General features: G+C 39.0%; 1 protein-coding gene across 2 annotated transcripts in view; it reads right to left on the reverse strand.

The window, feature by feature from the left end:
* The window catches only part of COLEC10 (collectin subfamily member 10), a 39,510-nt gene extending 19,986 nt beyond the window's left edge, over nucleotides 1–19,524 (reverse strand). The window contains exon 1 of one of the 2 annotated variants that reach the window (XM_086695019.1): nucleotides 19,239–19,524. In XM_086695019.1, coding sequence (XP_086551145.1) covers nucleotides 19,239–19,386 — 148 coding nt within the window. In that variant the 5' untranslated portion in view covers nucleotides 19,387–19,524. The remainder of the gene's footprint in view (nucleotides 1–19,238) is intronic. The other variant, XM_025922523.2, reaches the window with a different exon arrangement.
* Nucleotides 19,525–20,716: the final 1,192 nt, after the last annotated feature.

Genomic DNA, 20,716 nt, shown 5'->3' on the forward strand with positions numbered 1-20,716 from the left:
CCCAGGTGGGCAGCAACTATCTTAGTCATAGATGGATCTAGCTCTCACACCCCATCTAGTCAAGGACAGAATGAGTGTTTTAATGAAAAGTGTCCTGGACCATAAATCAGGAGCCCTGGGTTCGAAGGTCATGTTAGTCTCTGATGGGTTGAGCAACCCTTCAAAAGTCAGTGATAGAGTTTATTGGCTTTAGAATAAGGCAGATCTGGACTTTATCACTTGACCACTCATTATCTGGAGAAAGTTAGGTATGTGACGTCCCTTTCTGAGTCTCGATTTCCCCCCATACAAATTGAGCTAATAATGTCTACAAAACAAGGGCCCTTATAAGAACTTTAATAAGATAAAATACATAAAAGACCTGGAACATAATCTGTTCTTAGCAATGGTGGATATTGTTATTCTTTATATCTCAGTGTCCTCATCCTTAATGTGGACTTAATACCTGCCTTCCCTACCTCTCTCAGTTATTTTAGCATCAACAAGGTAAGTATGCAATTGTGCTTTGAAAATAAAGAACACAACACACACAATATTATGACCAGCTACCTGAATTATCACCACAGCAATCTCAGGATATGAAGGAGTCCTGTCCATCACTAATGGAAAGAAGTAGACAAAAAAAAAAAAAAAAAAAAAAAAAAAAAAAAAACTTCTAAGGACAAAAGTGAAGCTCCTCAGATTAGACAGTTTGGGAGAGAGAAAGTTGAGATGTCATTTACTTGTCCAGAAAAAGCATGCTCAGCCATTCTCTATGTTTTCCTGACAGCAGAACGTAAATATTTTAAATGAAAGCTTAAGTCAAGTATGGAACCGTTGGATTTCCAGGTCAAAAAGCCAAGTATGGAACGGTTGGATTTCCAGGTCATGAGATGGGTCAAGCATTAAAACACTTCCCACGTGAAGCTCTAAAATCTCCTTCCGGGGAAGCTTTCAAAAAAGAACACACAGATGATTTGTGTGATCAGACCAGAGGGGTGAAGTGGATGGACAAAGTGGCATTTCTTTAGATAAAGTTAGTAGCCAATGTTTATTGAGTTATTATATGTATGCCAGCACTGTTGATGATCATACCAATTCTAGGAGGTGAAAACTATTATTGTGCCATTTTTTGAATGGAAAAATAGACTCAGTGAGGTTAAGTTCCTTGCCTAGTGTCATAGAGCTTGTGGATGGCAGAGCTAGGATGCAACATGTGTATTTCTGTGCCTCCAGATCCCTACCAGATCCCTCCATTTATCCCTTCTAATCCAGGATTCTGTGACCCTTAGCAAATTGTGGATTTTAAATAATTTGATATTGTGTCAAATTTTTCAGGGAGAAAAAGGGGAGATGCAGAAAGAATGGCTGTTTTTGTTCCTTTTTGAAAAAAGAAACAGTGGGGAAGAAAACAAACAAACAAACAAAACCAGCCAAGCATCTCAATGACTTAATCCACAGGGAATGTATCCTTGAGGTAGTTCAGTATAATTGAGACCTGGCTTTGCCACTCACTAGCTGACAGAGCTTGGGACGTCCTTGACCTTTGTTGAGCCTTGATTCACTGATTTGGAGAATGGACAAAATACTATCTTCTGCGGAGCTTCAGAGGGTTTTAGTAAAGGTAAAATTAGGAAAGTATTTTCCTTCAGGAAGCCTTTTCTAACACTTTCAGGCTGGGCTAAATCCTCCCTTTAATTACCTTCATTGTTGAAAATATCACTGTATCCTGAGTCCATTTTTCTGTGTTATTCCTTACACTCATCTGTGACCTGTGGGATGGCTGGGGTTATGGGTGATTTATTCTAGCATCTTCATAAATTAACACATTGTTTGTGTCTGGTGCCTAATAAATACAGTCGAGCTGGATATATTTTGTGAGCCATAAAACATTTCACAAGTGTAATGATAGTGTTTATTGAATACTATGGGCCAAAGGGTACCTAGCACTTGATATACATCTTATCATTTGGCCTCTACAACAACTTTGAGATGGATATTATTCTTAGCTCCATTCTACAGGTGAAGAAATGGGTCAAAGAAAGGTTAAGTAACTTCCTAGGGTCACAGAGCTTGTAAGTAATAAAGCCAGGATTCAAACCAGGGCAGTTGCCTTCAAAGCCCATGTTCTTAACAAACTGTCTGATTGGGAACAAATTCTTGTTAACATTTCTGGGTTTTAGATTGCTATTCTGTACAATGGGGCCAAAGATACGTGTCCTGCTCACCAAAAAGTGAGATCAAAGGCAGGGATGTATGTGAAACACTTTGTGAATCATGAAACCACAAAAATTATTGGTGCCATTATTACTTCTCCTTCTTTTCCACCTTCCTCTGAGCTTTCCCGTTCGTTTTCAAGCAAGTATCTAACTGAAAGCAGCCAGATGAGGGACTTAGTCATCTACTGCTCCCTGGTGGCTCCTGATGGAGACCTGGGAGGGTGAAAATAGGATTATTATTCTTCTGACCTGTGTGCCTGCATCCCAGCCCGGTGCTGAGCAGGCTGCTGGCAGAGATGAAGTAAACAACTCGTGCCCTTGCCTTCAGCTTGAACCCTGGGTTCATTTGATCTTTGAGACTTGCTTTAATGAGAACAGAAGAGAGGTATAAAAGCAAGCTTTGGAAAGGATCCCCCACATGGCTCACAGTTGTCTGCTTTCATCCTCTTGGCAATATTTCATTGGATTAGTAGTGCAATTTAGACTTTCTTTTTTCCTTTTAAAAATAGCTACTTACATTTTAAAATTAAATGAAAAGCTATCAATTGAAATGAACTAATTTCAATTTTACAAAAATGATTTGTTTCGGCCCCCCCAGGCCGCCAGCTTGCTGTGATAATCTCTCCACCAGAATTCCAGCAGAGCGCACAGCTGACTAATTTTTCTTAGGGAAAGGGAAAGGTTTTTTTTCCCGAACAAGCAAAAAGTCTTTAAAAATTAAAGTCTAGTTTGAGTTGAAATTGCTGAACCTAGGTCAGTACCCCCTGCTCAAAGGAAGCAATTATTAAAAATTAGTGAATTGGTTTTGGAAATGCTAAAGAAAAATCACTAGAAGCTGAACTTTTCCCACTGCCAAAATAGTCTTATGGACAGGAGGAGGTTGTTAGCAATCCTCCTCCTGATCAGCCTTTGAATTGAGTGCAGGAGGTGGTATGGGGTGCTTTATTAACGGGGCCAGCACTCTTCTCTAAAATATATCCCTCTCGTCTCTACCTACACCTTCTTGCCAATTACATTCTCATTCTTGGAAAGCTCTGTTGTCATATCGATTATTCCCTGGACCTCTCCTATACACCACATATCTTAGTACAGTCATAAAATGGACTATCTCCCAGTACTTTTACCTCCTGGATCACCACCTCATCCTTTTACCGAAATATTCAGCCATCCTTGGGACCTACTACTTTTGCCTTCTCCCCAGTCCCTCTGTTTATCAGTCCCTCTGTGCCTTTACTTCTCTCCCCATTAATCCTGAATTCTTTCAACTCAGTCACTCCTACACAGCTGTCCCTAAGGCAAAGGGACTGCCCTCCTTTGGTGAAGAGAGCTCTGGGACAAATTCTATCATTTTTCTGAATCCCAGTGCCATCCATTAAATGGAGAAAATAATCGTTACTTCATAGGATTGTTGTAGACTAATGGAGACAATGCATGAAAAGTGTGCAGCACAGTGCCTGGTGCTTGGCAAACTCATCTGTTCTTCTTTTAACAAGAACAGAAGGGAGGTGTAAGAATGATTAGCATCATCATCATCATCACCACCAGAAATGACATTTCTTTTAAACCTTCCTTTGTATTCACTACCTCAATCTTTATCCTACAATCATCACTTACCTTTTTACTTAACTATGTGTGCTAAGTAAATTTTCACACAATTAAAGATAAATGGAAATAGATATATACCCATTACTGAGGTTTAACAATTAACATGTTGTCATTGCTTCATCTATGTATTTTTATTGATTTTTTTTTAAAAAGTATATAACGGACATCACGACATATCTTCCTTAAATACTTCAGCAGGTCTCTAAACGGTAGGAACATTCTCCTGTGTACACATAATATCATTATGTCAATCTTAAATTTTAATTGACTACCGGGATTTGCTAAAGCCATCTTTATAGAGTTCTGTGACCTCGTTTATCTTGAGCCTGTGCTACTGTGCTGCATATAAACTAATAAAAAGAGGTGAGCCCTTAGAAAGAAAGACAGACATTCAGAGGAATAAACCTAGGTTCACTGAAAACAAATCATGACAAAAATTCCATTTTTAATTCTGAAAGGACTCCTAATAAATCAAGAAACTGTCATGACCAGAGTGGCTGGGAGAAGACACATTTCCATTGGTCATTCACAGAAGACTGCAGTCCCTGTGAGGCTGGGAGGATATATTGATAAAATCCATGGGCTTCATTCTTACAGATCTTGAATTCAATTTCTAATTATATCCCTTTGTGTGTGTGGTATTTAACCTCTCAAAGTTTCTGTTTTGTCTGTAAATGGAAATAAATAGAATAACCACCTGTTTAGTCTCCCAAATTGAGGGCTGTTTCCTTATGCTGAAACACATGATATTTTTCTTTCATTTCAATAGCTTTGTGATGGAAATTGCAGGTAGAGGAAGAAATCAGTACAAAGGTTTCTTATTTCCTTTTTCCCCTATCCAGTGTATTGCCAGGTTATGTCTAGTGTTACCTGCCCATTCCTTGAAGGTGGGATTTTTCAGCTCTCCAAATGGTCTCATATCCTAGGACTGGCAACAAACACTCGGATAACAGGAACCAACAGGAGAAGGTGATCTGTAATTTAAAATCAGGCTTCTGCAAGCATGGCTCACTGACCCTCAAAGATAGTGGTCATAAACTGTGGAGAGATTACAGACCCTTGGTGACATTTCATCACAGCTCTCTTTTCCCATTTCAGACATGGAGGGGGTTTTCTTCATATTTCTTTTAATGAAAGCAGAAAAAATGAGCAAGCATAGTTTTTAAAGGAAGAATGACGTGTAGAAATTACTTTGCATCTTCACTGCCATGAGGCAACTTATCTGTGGGTCAAGGGAGACCCAGACCTTGGCCATCTTGGCTTAAGAAGAACAGCAAAATAATAATAATAATAATAATAATAATAATAATAATAATAATAAAATACTATGTTCCTCATGAATGGAAAAACATCTTTCCATGACAGTAGGGCAGGGGTCCTCTAAGAGATTTTTCTGAGCTTCTCCCTAACATTATCTCACCCAGTTATAAAGAATGTGCATGAAATAAGACCATCCTTGTAAAACAATTAACATCTTTCCCAATACATTTAAAGCATTTGCAAAATGTTTATTTTGGTCCTACAGTCGGGATATGATTACAAAAGAACTAAGTTCATTTTAGTCCATAGGAAGCTGCCTGCCTCTAAGGAGAAAAGCTGTCCAAGGGACAATCTTCTGTGGAAGAAAGCAGCTCTTAACCAAGATACAATTTGGCAAGGGTCTCAGCCTTCAGAACCACAGGTCTTTGGAAGCTTGGTGCAATGGGAAGAATAGGAGTTTTATAGCCTGTTATGGGCTGAATTGTTTCCTCATCTCCAAAATTCATATTGGAGCCCTTCATGTTGAAGCCCTACTCCCAGTACTTCAGAAGGCAAATGTATTTAGACATAAGGCCTTTAACGAGATGAGTAAGTTAAATTCTGGCTGTTTGGGCAGTCCTAATCCAATCTGGCAGTGTCCTTATGAGAAGAGGAAATTTGGACATACAAAAGGATACAAGGACAAATGTAAAAAAAAAAAAAAATCCCTGCAAAGGCCATGTGAGGACACAGTGAGAAGGCGGCCATCTGCAAGCCAAGGAGAGAGGTCTTAGCTAAGAGAGACCAAATTTGTCAACAACTTGACCTTGGCCTTTTGGCCTCCAGAACTGCAAGACAATGACTTCCTGATGTTTAAGCCACTCAGTTTGTGGTATTTTGTTATGGTAGCCCTAGCAGACTAATTCATAGTCACAGAGACCTGGGCTCAACTCCTACATCTCCACTTAACAGCGCTTTCATATTATACTAATATAAGTATAGTGGGTACTCTCTCTGCTTCAGTTTCCTAAACTAGAAAGTTGAGATAGTTACATTTTTCTTACATGGAGTTGCTTGAAGATTAAACGATATTATGGATGGCAAATTTCACAGAGGATACCTGTGCATTGAGTGTGCCCTTAATGATCCACTAAATGTTGAGTGTAGAGTGGGGATCTCTTGCTTTTACCTTCCTGGTATCTTCTTCTGTGCTTCTAGTACCAGTCCCACAAATTTCCATAGGAAACCACACTTGCTTATTCTACGTCCATGTGTTTTAAACCTAACCCACAGTGATTGGTTCAGCAATGGACATGTGACTCACCAAGAGCCAGTGAGTCTCAATTCGTAGATAAGTCTCCTCAACAACTCAAGCAGTTATAACTTTCAAAAATGGAGACTTGCTCTTTCTGCAAGGGTTGCAGAGAGGATAGACTACTATTGAAATATCTGAATCTATTTGACCACCACGAAGGGAGAAGCTTCTTTAAAGTGAAGTCATTATTGAGGAAAGCAGAAGCAAGGTATGAAGACTGAGTCCTGAGCACCTCACTCCGGACTGGATATAGTGCAGCTTGAATCCCTCCCTGTTACATGAATCTATAAATTCCCCTTCTCTCCTGTTTGCTTGTTTGACTAACCAGTTTAAGTTTACTTCCTTACTAATGTAAGGAAACTTATGTGTCTACTAGACACAGATCAGGACAAAAGGGCCTTCCTATGAGGAAATCAAAACCTCAGGAGAAGATAGGCATATAATTACCGTGATAAATGCTAGAAGAGGAGCTGTTATGGGAGCACAATGGAGGAAACACCTGCCTTTACCTGCTTACACCTGAAACTCTCCCCTATTCTTTCTCCGGAAGAAATGGGATCCCTTGCACTGGGCTCCACCAGAATAAATTCATAACTTAAGTGAAAAAATAAGATAAAATACAAATTTGTCATTATATGAGGGCAGGCTGTTACTACACTGTTCTCATCAATAAAAGTTCATGTGGATTTTTATTTTCCATCCAAACCATGCATCCTATGGGTTCTGCTCACATGTCACGTCCTTTCCCCAGGAGTCTTCTTGGTACAGACTTTCTTGCTGCCATCTCCCTCTTTAACTGTCAGGATCATCTCATTTTCTGAAGGGAACACCCCTCCTACTTCAAAGCACCCACCACACTGTGTCACATGATGGGGCAGGTCAGGGATATGCACTATATTCTCTGTATCCCTAGCACTTGGCACAGCGTCTCAGATGTAATGGGTGCTTTCTCAACAAAGCTTTTCAAAAGAAAGGGAATAACACCCTTAGAGTTAAGATAGATAAATGTGAGCTTAATGAGAATACAGTTAAATAAATTAGTAATTGATTGAAATGTCATTCTCTCAAATGGCTGATTAATGAATTGACTTGAGTCAGCTGAGAAAGGTCTGTGTGACGGCTTGTAATCTAGGAAGGCAGCCAGACTGGCTCTACAACTCTCTCCACCCCATGTTTTTGTCCCCTCTTCTTTTTTTTTTTTTTAAGTGTATTCATTTATTTTGAGAGAGAGAAAGAGAGTAAGTGCATGCACATAAGCGGGGTAGAGGCAGAGAGAGAGGGGAAGAGAGAGAATCCCAAGAGGTTGAACTCATGAACCATGAGATCATGACCTGAGCTGAAATCAAGCGTCAGAGCCCAACCGACTGAGACACCCAGGCATCCCTGTTCCCTCTTCTAATTTGCCCGTGTCTCCCAGTGTTGCCACCATGCTCTAATCTCCCAGGCTCAGTACCCAGATTGGCTTTGGCTATTCCTCCTTCCTAACTTCCACCTTGATTCTTACTTTTTCTCACATGTGTCCTTTCTTTTTCTTCCTAACACTACTGCCATCATTCTACCTCTTCCTGTCCTCATGTAATCCCTATTCCTTGTGGGTGGTCCCTAAATGGTCTGCATGGTGTTTTATTCACCAGTGACTCCAAGGGCCTAGAATAGTGTCTATTCAATGAATAATTGTTTAAATACTGGTTTCCTTAGATCTGAACTTCACTTTTTCAAACCATCTTGCAGACTAATCTTTATAAAATAGCATTTTCATTATAAAACCGCCCCATTCAAAACATTTCAGCAGTTCCTCTGGGTTTATAGGCCAAGCCCAAACTAGTTAGTCTAGCATTTGGACTTTCACAGACTGGCATCGGTGGAAATTTCTGGTGTTATTTTCTGTCACTGAGTTGCATAACCTTCTATTCCTGTTCAACTTGGTTATTCATTTTTTGTATTAAAATGTCTTTCAATTCATGCCTCCATTGAGTGCCACACACTTTTCTCTCTGTTTGAAGTTCGTCTATTCAGAGGAAAAAAACACAGACGTCATAAAAGAAAAGAAAAACATATATGACCATATGAGAAATTAAAAGTTTTTATATGATAAAAGATGCCTCGTAAGTGTATACAGTTTATAAACAAATATATGACAGACAAGGGAAAAAAATCAAGCACTAAGATACAGAAAATGATTGATATTCTTAACATGCAAAAAGCCTTTGCAAAAAGATAATAAGTGAAATAAAAAGATGATCTAAAAATATAAGTAATAAATGGTAGATGAAAAGTGCCCGTACTATTAGTCAGAACAATAGTACATATGGAAATGTCTTTATGGTACTTTGCCTTTAGATTTAGTAATAATCTAAAAAGACTAGTAGCATCAAACGATGCCACAGATGCAGAGAGCACTCAGTCATTGCTTCTGGCAACATCAATTGCTACACCATTTCTGGAAGCTAGTCTGTCAATAAGGATTAAAACAAAGAATCCAAACCATCTATTTTACCTTAGGGAACCTATTTTATGGGAATAACTGTAAGAACTAAAAACTACTTGTAAGAACGTGTGTGTGTGTGTGTGTATGTATTTATGTATATGAAAACACTTGTTTGCTGTGGCAAAAACAAAAACCATAAACCATCTGAAAGTTTGTCATCATGGAACTGATGAAAATACAAGGAGAAATACTGTGCAGTTACTAAAAATAATGAGTTAGAGCGAGACCTCTGGAGAAAGTACGAGCTCCATGTTATAGTATATAAAGAATGTCTCTTGGAGAGTCACATGCATATGATCTTAGAAGAAAGAATAATAGGGGCGCCTGGGTGGCGCAGTCGGTTAAGCATCCGACTTCAGCCAGGTCACGATCTCGCGGTCCGTGAGTTCGAGCCCCGCGTCGGGCTCTGGGCGGATGGCTCAGAGCCTGGAGCCTGTTTCCGATTCTGTGTCTCCCTCTCTCTCTGCCCCTCCCCTGTTCATGCTCTGTCTCTCTCTGTCCCCCCAAAAATAAATAAACGTTGAAAAAAAAAAATTAAAAAAAAAAAAAAAAAAGAAGAAAGAATAATAAACAGAAAAAATATAGAGAAAAGTGCCAATACCAAGCTCTTCATGATGATTACATGGGAGAAGTGGGTCTGGAAAAGGAAGAGTGACAGTGAAATGTGAAATCATTAGTTTTTTCTTTACACATCTTTATTCTGCATATATTTATACATGCTATAGGTTTAACAAGCATAAAATACTCTTTCAATTTAAAAAATAAATCATTAATAATACAAAGAAACTATGGCCCTTCTCTCCCTTTGTAAATTTTACCCATCAGTCTGTCTCAAATTCTAAATTCTCTGAATTTATTGATAGAATTATTTCCTTGGTAATTCACCATCTGCTTCCCTGTTACTACTCTATAATTGCTGCCTTGGAGTATTATTTTAAAATGCACTGTTATTTAACTTTTTGTGTTAATGTCAACTCCTTAATTGGAGTGTAAGTTCCTTGTGATGAGGGCAGATATTTTACACTTTGCTCTCAAGAGCTGCTCAAAACTTCACAATTTGCTCACTCATTCTTGAACAAATATTTATGGAGTCTCTACCAACTACTAAGTCCTGTGTTGAGTCCTAGGCATACGGCACGGTCTCAGACTAGACATGATCTAAGCCTAAAAGTTTGGTTGGAAGGAGACACCAAACAAGGTCTTCTAAATGTCATGAGTATTACGAAAGGGAAATTGTCATGTGTGTTGTTGGCACCTAACAGGGTGCGATTTTGAAAAGATCAGTGATATGGGAGTAAGGAGATTTGGCTTTTATTAAACTCTACTGCTCTCTCCTCAGATGACAAGATAATGTGTCAAATAAGGAAACAGAAAAGAAGTGCTTGTTCTATATTAATATGCTAAGTAATGCAAGGAAATAACATATATAAGGACATATAATTAAGTTATCTAATAACAATATCAATGTCAGTAATGATAACAACTGTGTTTACTGGGGGCTTCCTGTGATCCAACCCAGGTTGTTGACGTGCATGACCATGATATCAACCAGTTCTTTTATTGTGCCCCATCAGTTTCCAGAGACCGAAAAACTTTATTCCTCCTTCAGCTCATTCCTGTATGGCCTGGCAAAGAAAAGTGAAGATTTCAAATATCCTGCAATATTTCCTACTTGGATTATAAAGCACCTCCTCTTGTTTTCAGCTTTACTTGGTTTAAAAAGAATTTCTACTTGGAACCTACAAGTCTTTTGTAGTCACTGCATGTCTGAGTAACAGGAAGAAAAAAACCCAACAACAACTAACATTGTACTTAATGAAAAATACAATATCAAGGTTTGTTGGGCAGGTTTCTTCTGCCTGCACATATCATTCACTATTAAAATTCATTCACAGCCATGTCAGTAGAAACAAATGCAAGGAGAAATCCCATCCATCCAGGACTAAGTGGCGAGTGCTTTTGCAATGCAGTGCGGTAGTTAGGAGTGGAAGATCTGGGATCTAAGGGCTCAGTTCAAGTCCTGGATCCATCACTGGCCCACTGGCAACCCACTTAAATTGTACAGGTCTAAGTTGTTTATAAATCAGAGTAGTGAAATATCTCCCTCACAGTGTTGTTGAGGGGAGTAATGTGATAATTCACATGAAGGGTCAAACGGCGCCTGGAATGAGGTGAGCACTGGAGAAATTTATAACAGTATCATCCAATAGCCACCTAGAATTTCTAGCCAGTAGAAATTAGAGGGATGCAAAGAAGAGGCCAAGGGCAAGCAGTGCCTCTTTTAGCCCATTCCTTGGCTGTGCAGATTTGCAACTCCCTGGCTGAAGTGTATTTTTGCTTCCAGAGATTTATGCCACTGGCATTGAAACGTTCACAACACTCTGTAGATGTAACATACAACATTCTGTCTAAAATTCTTTTCAGTACAAAGTGGGGCAGAAACTAATTTGAAGAAAAAGAGTAGCATTGTAAGTAATAACTGTGCGATTATATCCCGGCATCCCAATCCATGGGCATCCCACCTATCTGTGAGAATGGCGGTGTCCTCCTCCCTGATGATTCCCCTAAATGAGACAAGTCACAAAAACCGTGAGTCAAGACAAATAGTGTGATTTGTTTTTGTAGAGAAGAAATGCCTAAAAAATGTTTGCGATATCTATTTTCAACTGCCTGCTGGACTTTTCCATCTGAATGTCCAGAGGCAGCCCAAACTGTTTAGAACTCATTATAACCTGCCAGTTTTGCTTCTGAAATCTCTCTTTAATCTCCCCCTCTCTTCTTATCCCAACAGCCCTCATTAATCTCTTGCTTTTAGTTCATATCCCACTGGGAGCTTCTCACATCCTTCAGTGTTTCAGTCTACCTTCAACCTTGCCAAGAGATTCATCTACCTGAAAAAAAAATCTAAGTTGCTTCATTCTCCTACTCAGACTTCCAATGGCTCTTCTGGTTTAAACTATCATTTGGCTGGTCAGACCTGATACAATCTTACAACTTCTACAAAATAGCATGAAAACTGAAAAAAGAAAAAAAAAAGAAGAAAGAAAACCCAAGGTATAATGAAAATTAGGTTAACAAAATGTAATGAGCTTTCATTTACAATGAAGCCATTGGAGCTGGAATAGGGAAAACATTCTGTGCTCTACTTTATTAAAAGATTGATTTTAATAAAAGGAGATAGAATAACACTTACTTTCTCCTCCAGTGGACACCCCTGTTCCAAGAGTAAGTTGCCACTGACCAGAAAATTAAGTCAATAACTTTGTTGCATTAGTGATGCATTTTTGACATGTTTCTAAATCCAAAAAGTAAGATAGGAAGGAATACAGGAGAACAGGGAGTAAGAGTGATGCATTTGGGAGATTCAGTTCTCAATAGAAAAGCCTTATAGGCAGGTGCAGAAACACCCTGGCATCAATGAATGCTGAGCATTTTAATTTCGCATACACTCATCTGTGCAGAGTTAAAATGTTAGAGAATCAGGAAGAGGGAGCAGGAGAAAGTTCCACATTGGCATGATTGGGTCACCTTCAAAACATACTAACATGATATTTCCTCCTTTGATCATGAGGAGACAAAATATAGAGACAGTTGAGATAGGGAGAGAGAGAGAGAGACAGAGAGAGAGAGAGAGAGATTAATCAAAATGTTGAGTCCATTCTAATTTGAAAAATAAAATGTTATCTTAATGGTCCTCTAACCCAGGAAAGTAGGTCATCTCCCTTGCTTTTGCACACTCTATGTGAGTATTATTTCAGTGTATTTGGTTTGTGTCTGTGGACTAGTACTGACTTTGCCCTAAGATCACTGGCCCAGCCTTACTCTTCAAGTGCTAAGGTAACACTGATAAATGCATTCCAGAGAACTTCCTTTGTAATATGTCAAAGTCCCTCCATCTCTTTGGGGACTTTCGCTTTGGTCTAGAGCATATTGTCTTACTTGCTTACTTACTAGAGCATATTGTCCATCTCCCATTGGACATAAGGGTCTGTTTGGTCACAGAGCACGTGGTCTGAGGAGTGGGTGGGGTGGGGAACTTTGGTGCTGCCTGTCAAAATCCTTTTCTAGATTTTTGTTCATCTCAAGCCAGGCAGAGCAACATCATTTAAACTATTTTTGGCTGTACTCAAGACTGCAGTGCCTGCACATACAGTCGCCCCTGGGTGATAGCAAATAAATGACCCTCAGAAGGGTCACAGGCAAGAGTAGTGTGCTTTAGTTTCTTCTCTTTAAATAGGAATAATGATTCCTGTAGTATGTCACTACAGCCAATGAAAAATAATTGATAAACCTTTGTGAATTCTAAAGACTCGTATTCATATACTTTATTTAACAGATACCAGTATTTTCAAGTGGCCACAAGAGACGTGAAACGATGGTTCTAGAGTTTTCAAATCAAGAATGATTATAGTAAATAATTTGCAAACAATTACATTATTTAGCTGCTACTTCACTTGAGACTTTGACTGTCATATTTTCACTGCACATATTTGTAGCAGAGAACGCTACAAACGAATTTTGTGAAAGTATAGAATATTGCAGATCAAGTATGTGGTGCAAAAACCAGCCAGACTGGTTATAGGTTGGAATATCCTGAAAATATGTGAAAAGGCCAAAACACACCATTTCTAACAGAAGTATATCTCATAAACATAAAAAAAGAGTGAGAGACTTAAGTTTGTATCTGGCCTACGTATATGGTCAAGATCCAAGGAGAACAAACCTGCCGGCCTGGGTCACGGGAAAATATTCTTTAAAGGAAGAAAAAAAGACCCCCAACACAAGAAACACATTCCTGTTTTGTCTTGAGTTTTGCTAATCCACAGTTTTCTAATATTTAAAGAGTCCTTGGCAATATGTGAGAGACAGTGCTAAGTGCTTTGTGTGGCTTAACTCATTTCTCCTCACCACTAACCTATGAAGTACTCACACTATTATTATCCCATCTTTTCTTACTGGAAAGAAAACTGACTTTTGGTTTTGTGGGTTTTAACTCATTTAATCCCATTCCATCCATAGGGGTATTTACACTATTGTTATTCCTATTTAATTGATAAAGATTACCAGGCTCAGTTGGAGAACTGCCAACTGCGGAAAGAAGGCAACATTAGTGAAGGGTAAGGGTGGTCTCAAGTTTGTGAGCTACTGATGAACAAAAGTGGACTTTGCCTTGGGGCTACACTAGGCAGGAAATTGCAGCAACCTGCAGAAGATAGTGGCATTTCCTGGGTAGGTTTCTATTCATAGAGCCAACTTTACAGTCTGTGAGCCTTTTGTCAGGATGGGGGAAAGAAGCAGCTTATGGTGGCTGGTAATCGAAAATGGAAGCTAATGGCAAAAATGAGGATGGCTAAGCTATATGCCAAACATGTTTTAATTTTCAAATGAAGTATTTGACATGGACAATGTCATTATCTCCATTTTAAAAATGAAGGCCCTGAGGCTTGAAGGTCTCGTGAACAGGTAAGTAGTGGAGCTCAAATTCAAAGTCCATGATCTTTACCAACATGCAGGTGCCTACTACTGTGGCCCTAGCAGTGACAAATAGGTGGTCAAGTTACTGTGCAAGAGAGTTGGGGAAAGAGGGGGCATGAGTAAAGGACACATCCTGATTAAAACGAAACAAGCTAATTTTTTTAAATCATTATCATTCAGGGCCTCCTGACTCGTCTTTGCCCACACTTTGATTGACTGGAGTTTTACTCTTCTTTTTCTGGTTTAACCTTGAAGTACTTTCTTGGTATCTATCCAAAAGGAAAAGGAGAGGAAAAATCGTTCAGAACAACCTGGCCAAACCATTTAAAATTTTGGTTTGTCTTCAGGCGTAGAATGCATATTAAAACTCTCAATGAAAGAATCTAGTGAATTAATGCCGTTAATATAAAGGTCTTGGGAAAATACCTACTTGCTTAACCTCTCTGATAAAGTCACCAGAAAGAAATTAGCAACTTAATTTATATCAAGGTGACCGAGCTAAAACAATTCTGTACCATGTTTATACATTGACCTCACAGAACTCCTTTTCTAATGTTAATTTATAAAACTAAGGGAAGGATCATTTCATGCTTAATGAGAATGACAAAATGTGAGGATGATGATATAACATGGTAGAATGGAACAATGACTGGCCTGACAAATGGAATATGAGTTCCAGTTCTAGCCTTGCCACCAATTAACCACTGTGTGACCTAGACCAAGTTATTCTACCTCTCTGGGCTTCAGCTTTAACAAATGTAAAATTTGTAATTTGGGATGAAACCAAATTACCTCTGATAGTTACATTACAGGTAGTGAGACTTCCAATTTGGCTGTGAAAGTGATCCCGACATTTCTGGGCATATTTGGCCATCCGTCTGGGGAAGTCACAAGAAGGCTTGTTTGCACTAGAGACTGAGAAGATTCCTGGAAACAACTCAAGTTTGTGCCAATTACCAGGACCAGAAAATGAAGGGTATCAGGTAGGGCCTCCTGTGAAAATGGCATTTGAGCTAAAACCTGAATGAGGAGAAGGAACTATCTTTGGGAAAATCTGGACTGGGGTAAGGTTGGGCCAGACAGAGGGGAGCACTGAGTACAAAGGTTCTGGATTAAGAATGAGAGACAAAGCAACAGCGCCTGAAGCAGACTACAGGTGAAGAAGCAGTTTCATGTGGTACAAGTAGGGAGAAGCCAGATGGATCACAAAGGAACTTTTAGGCCACACACACAAAAGTCATTGAAAAGCAAAAATCTCCGAAAGAAAAGAAAACTAATGGAAGCCAACATAAGCTGTTAGGCAAAATACCTTTAATTTCCAAGCGAACTAATAAGGTAATGGAGTTGATTATCAAAGCGGAGGCAATCATTATTTTCAGCATATACTGGTACAATGTTGAGCTGTGCTGTTGCATGAACACTGTGTTCTTAGGCATTCTTGCATCCATTTCTTACCAGCAAGGGTCAGTGGAATATACTTCCAAACCTGATTCTAATAGAAACCAGTGGGGGCGCCTGGGTGGCTCAGTCGGTTGGGCGTCCAACTTCGGCTCAGGTCATGATCTCGTGGTCCATGAGTTCGAGCCCCACGTGGGGCTCTGTGCTGACAGTTCAGAGCCTGGAGCCTGTTTCAGATTCTGTGTCTCCCTCTCTCTGACCCTCCCCCGTTCATGCTCTGTCTCTCTCTGTCTCAAAGATAAATAAATGTTAAAGAAATTAACAGAAACCAGCAGATGTCATGGAATGGCACTGGACCCAGAGCCAGACGCCCAGGGCTAAAGTTCAAATTGCATATCTGTTCTGTAAGTATGTGAAAGAGTTTAAGAGTTCCTCTTGGCCTCATTGAGATTGTTTCCTTATCTTTAAGTTTAAAATAATTGCTACCACTTAGGGAAATTGTGAGAATTAAACAAGATAATCTACTTGAAAATACTTTGGAAATTGTGAATCATCACTCAAATATTTATTGTTTTACATTTCTTTTTAACATTTCTTGTTAAAATTTATCACCCCTGCTGTTTTCAATTAAAACCACTAGAGGTCAGAATTTTACACGAATTGTTTAAAGAAACAACGTAGGTGGGAAAGAAAGAACATTTTCTGGCCGAACAGCATACAATAGTAAACTTAAGGCACAGAAAGAAAAGACGACTTTCAACAAAGAAGTTTTGATAATTGGAACAATGCTTATTCCCAAAATTGTTACTCAACAGACTTAGATAAACAGGGAGAGGAAGGAAAGATAAGTAGAATTTAATTATCTATTTATGATGTCTACATGGCTTAAAGTTTACATTGTTTACCTTATATTATTCTTCAAACAGTTCTCTGATGAAGCTCACTTTGCAAATAAAGAAACTAAAACTCAATAGGTGTAATAACATACCGAAGATCAGATTGAATTCAATGTCTTTCTTACCACCAAGTCATGCTCAGGAAATAATGCAGTAAAAAATGATCAGTGTATTTTGGAAAACATAATATATGACACATTAGCATTACTGGTTTTCCACGTACAACTCTAAATGATGTATTTGGCTCCCAGTCTCCCAAATGAATTCAGGGAAAACTCCTTTTAATGTTTCTCAGGGTATCTAGAGAAGTTTCTGCGTGCGATACTAGTAACTATGGTATTGACGTGATTAGCCTTGAAGAAAAATATAGACCAGCTTGCTCGTAGGAAAATATATTGACAAGAAGCAATAGTTCAGTCCTTTAAAATGTTTCTTTATCCGTCAAGCTTGTTTCTTTATCTTTCTTTTTTTCTTCCTTCCTTCCTTCCTTTTTTTGTGGAAATAAATATGCAAATCTGCCTTGTTGGGAGGGGAGGAGCTATGCTCACTTTCAGGAAGGAATGAGGTAGGGTAGATGGCAGTTTACATCTTGAGAGAAGACAAAAACTAAGTCCTGTTTTTCCCTGTAAGCACAGCATCCAGCACAGTGCCTCGAGTGGCAGAAAGGCAGGGATGAACATGTATAAGTTGCTCCATGTGCGTGCATACAGGCAACTTGCAAAGAGAAAATGAATTAATTGAGCCCTGAGTCCAAGAGTTTGCAATCTGATAGCTTGAAATGCAGACACGTTTTAGGACAAGTGCTTTCATTTGAAACCTTTAGTATCTAACATGAGGCCTGAGATGTCGTAGGTATTCAGTACGTTCCAGAATTGGGGAATCTCTTTTATAAGAAGGGACTTAAAATTCATTTTAATGCAAAGTCCCCAGGCTCTGGGAAAAGAAGAAGACATCATACCAGGTCCCTAATAGACTTAGTTCTGGAACCCAGGGTTCTAGAGGGCTCCTTTCCAAGTATCTCCACCCAGGAAGACTTACTTCTTCATTCTGTCATATTTTTGCTTGTAATCATCTCATAATTTCTACAAGGCTCAGGAAGAGAGTGAAGGAGATTTACATCATTTGAAATCTTAGCAAGGTTTCTAGGAGGAAAGGGGAAATTTTGCATTAAGAAATGAGGGTAAGAAGACCATGGCAAATAGGCTGCTGCTACGCAATAAATATTAATTGCCCTCCTTCCCTCCTAAATTTTTTCTCTACTGTTCATGACACTGATGTATGTTATTGAATGCATCTATTATGCCTAAAACAATGCTTGGAACTTAATAGGTACTCAATATATGTTGGCTGATTGGAATAAATAGAATTGTTGAATAGGAATCCATTATATTTTGGATATTATTTTCGCAGAGCTTTGCCCATTCTTCTTATAGCTTGAACATTGTACTTTCTCTGCAAGGAAAATTGTTCAACAGTGCTATTCTCAAATGGACTCTCCCATTTGCAGGAACAAAGAAAACTTAATTTTCAGCATTTTCCATGAGAGCCCAGGAATGGCACCAAGTTTCTTATACTCTTGATGGAAAGGCCACTAATGGTTCTAAGTAAATACTTTTATTTCTAATCAAAACTTTCTTTTCTGAACATTTGCCCTCACATTATTCATTTATTCACCCAAGAAATTATTTGGAAGCCCCAAGGTCTCATTGTTCTTCCCTGCATTTATTTTATGGTATCAAAGGTTAAAGCTTGGATTGAAATCTTAGGAGGAAATTAATTCACTGATTACGAAAAATGCACTTTAAGCAATACACATTTAAATAACAGACAAGCATAGGGCGATGTATTTCTGCTTTTTCTGAAAGACCCTTTTTTTCTGCTTAAAATTTTAAGCAGCTGTGATTCTTCCACCCTATAGCCTGGAGAAACATAGCAGGAATTACTAATAAGGGCACCGATCTACACTGCAGTGACCACTTTCAGAACAAAAGGGTCAGAACTGAACCCAGGAAAACAGCAGCATTTTTTATCAACCAGTTGCTTGAAGCACATTTAGACCTTGGCTCTACTGGAAAAATTTTTGCAATAGTCTATCTTCCTTCCACTGAAGGCACTTGGCCCCGAAGACTCCACTTTCAATGAAGAAATGTTCATTTATATACTACCTGCAATCCTCAACAAAAATTTTCCTCCTCTTTGGAAACCAGAACCCCACGAATTTATGAGATATATGAAAGATTTAATTTTCTCTTTACTGAGCTTTTGCCTGGTAGCTTTACCAAAATCAGTAAGTACCGAGAAAGGCATTGGAATAGAGCAGCCCAAGAACAGAGATGATCTTCAGGAAAGTATCCCTGAAAGACCAAAGTTGTGGCTTGTGTATCTTCCCCTGGAGCAGCATAGAGGAGGGAATTTTCTCCTGCCCTGGGCGCGTCCTGCCCCCTCCCCACATTCTCCCGCCTAACATGAAGGGAGGTTTTAAAATAAATAACAGGTTTTGCAAAATAGAAGGAAAGAAGGAGGAAGAGGGAGAAGAGAAAGTCATTGAGAGCTCCAGTAGGGTTGAGGGAGGAGAAAAGAGAGTTCGCTTATTATATATGAACATTTTGTTTTTCTTTCCTCACCTTTGGGTCCTGGTGCTATAGTGTGTGTGGCACAGACTTCAGTGGTAGGACGACTCTCCATGTCCAGACCCAGACTCTGAATTTGCAAAAGAAAAAGCACCAGAAGGATGAACTGGTTTCTTCCAAGTAGGGCTCCAAAGCCACTCATGGCTGTGGTTCTTCAAAAATGATTGCCCAGAAGTGCCAAACAAGCAGCTTTATTTTAAATAAAACTTCTGCTTTGGGGAAGAAGGTAGTGTATCTGGAGCACACATTCCAAAAAGGGCTACAAAGACAAGAAGAAAGCATATCCTAGATTGTTTATTTTCTCAGTGCTCCAAATGGACCATACATTATCCAGACTGTTTATTTTCAAGTGACAACAGTTTACTGAAAATTATCTCTGAGCTAAACACTCAAGTGTGCAGGTCAGTAGAAACAACCTAGAGAGCAGAGAGGATAGAGATGCCTTCTGCTCAGTACATGAGCTGACAACTTAATATCCTATGTTGCATTTATATGTTGGGTTCCAGAAAGATGGTGTCAGAGACTGCTTGAATTACCTGCATGACATGGAAGCACTATGCAGGGCTTTGAGCTTTTTCTTAAGGAAATATTCATTACCTGTTGGCGGCAGCTGAAAGCTAGGGCTCCCAGTGTTCTTCATGACCTTATTTCCTTCTCTCATTACAAAGAGTTGTCTTGGGATTAAACCCCCAAGGAATGAACAGCAGCTTTTCTACGAAGCAATTTGGCAATAAGTACCAAGAATATTAAAAATGTTTATAGCCTTTGGTCCAGTTATTGCCTTTCTGTTACACTATTTTAAGAAAATGTTCTGAAATGTGGACAATATTTTATTTGAGAAAATGTGGCAAAAAGAGGAAGGGACATCAATTGCCTAACAATACATTGTGGCTGGCAAATCATAGTAAATAACAAACATATGAGAGAGTATGACATGACAATTTGACAACATTATTAAAATGACGTTTGTAGTAAGTTTTTGCTAAAATGGGGGGGGATTCTATATTATTATATTTCTTTTTTTTTTTAAGATTATTCATTTATTTTGAGAGAGAGCGGGGGAAAAGAGAGAAAATCCCAAGCTCCATGCTGTCAGCGCCGAGCTCAATGTAGGGCTCGAACTAATGAACCGCGAGATCATAACCTGAGCTGAAATCGAGGCAGACACTTAACCGACTGAGTCAACCAAGTGCCCCTATTATTGTTGCTTAAAAATCAGGACCTTATCCTGATAAGGGCTAATGAAGAATTATTTCTAAGAGATGTCATTACAAGTAATGCTCAATGGAAGAAATACAGGCGTATTCGTTTTTTAGGGCTGCTGTTAACAAAGTGCTACAAGCTGAGTGGCTTAAGCAAACAAAAATTCACTTTTTCATAGTTCTGGAGGCTGCAAGTCTAAGACCAAGGTGTTGACAAAGCCATGCTTGCTCTGAAGACACCAGAAAAGGATCTATTCCAAGCCCCTCTCC

Source organism: Puma concolor, chromosome F2 (genome assembly GCF_028749965.1).
Source record: "Puma concolor isolate L17-30 chromosome F2, mPumCon1.1.hap2, whole genome shotgun sequence".
Taxonomy (NCBI): domain Eukaryota; kingdom Metazoa; phylum Chordata; class Mammalia; order Carnivora; family Felidae; genus Puma; species Puma concolor.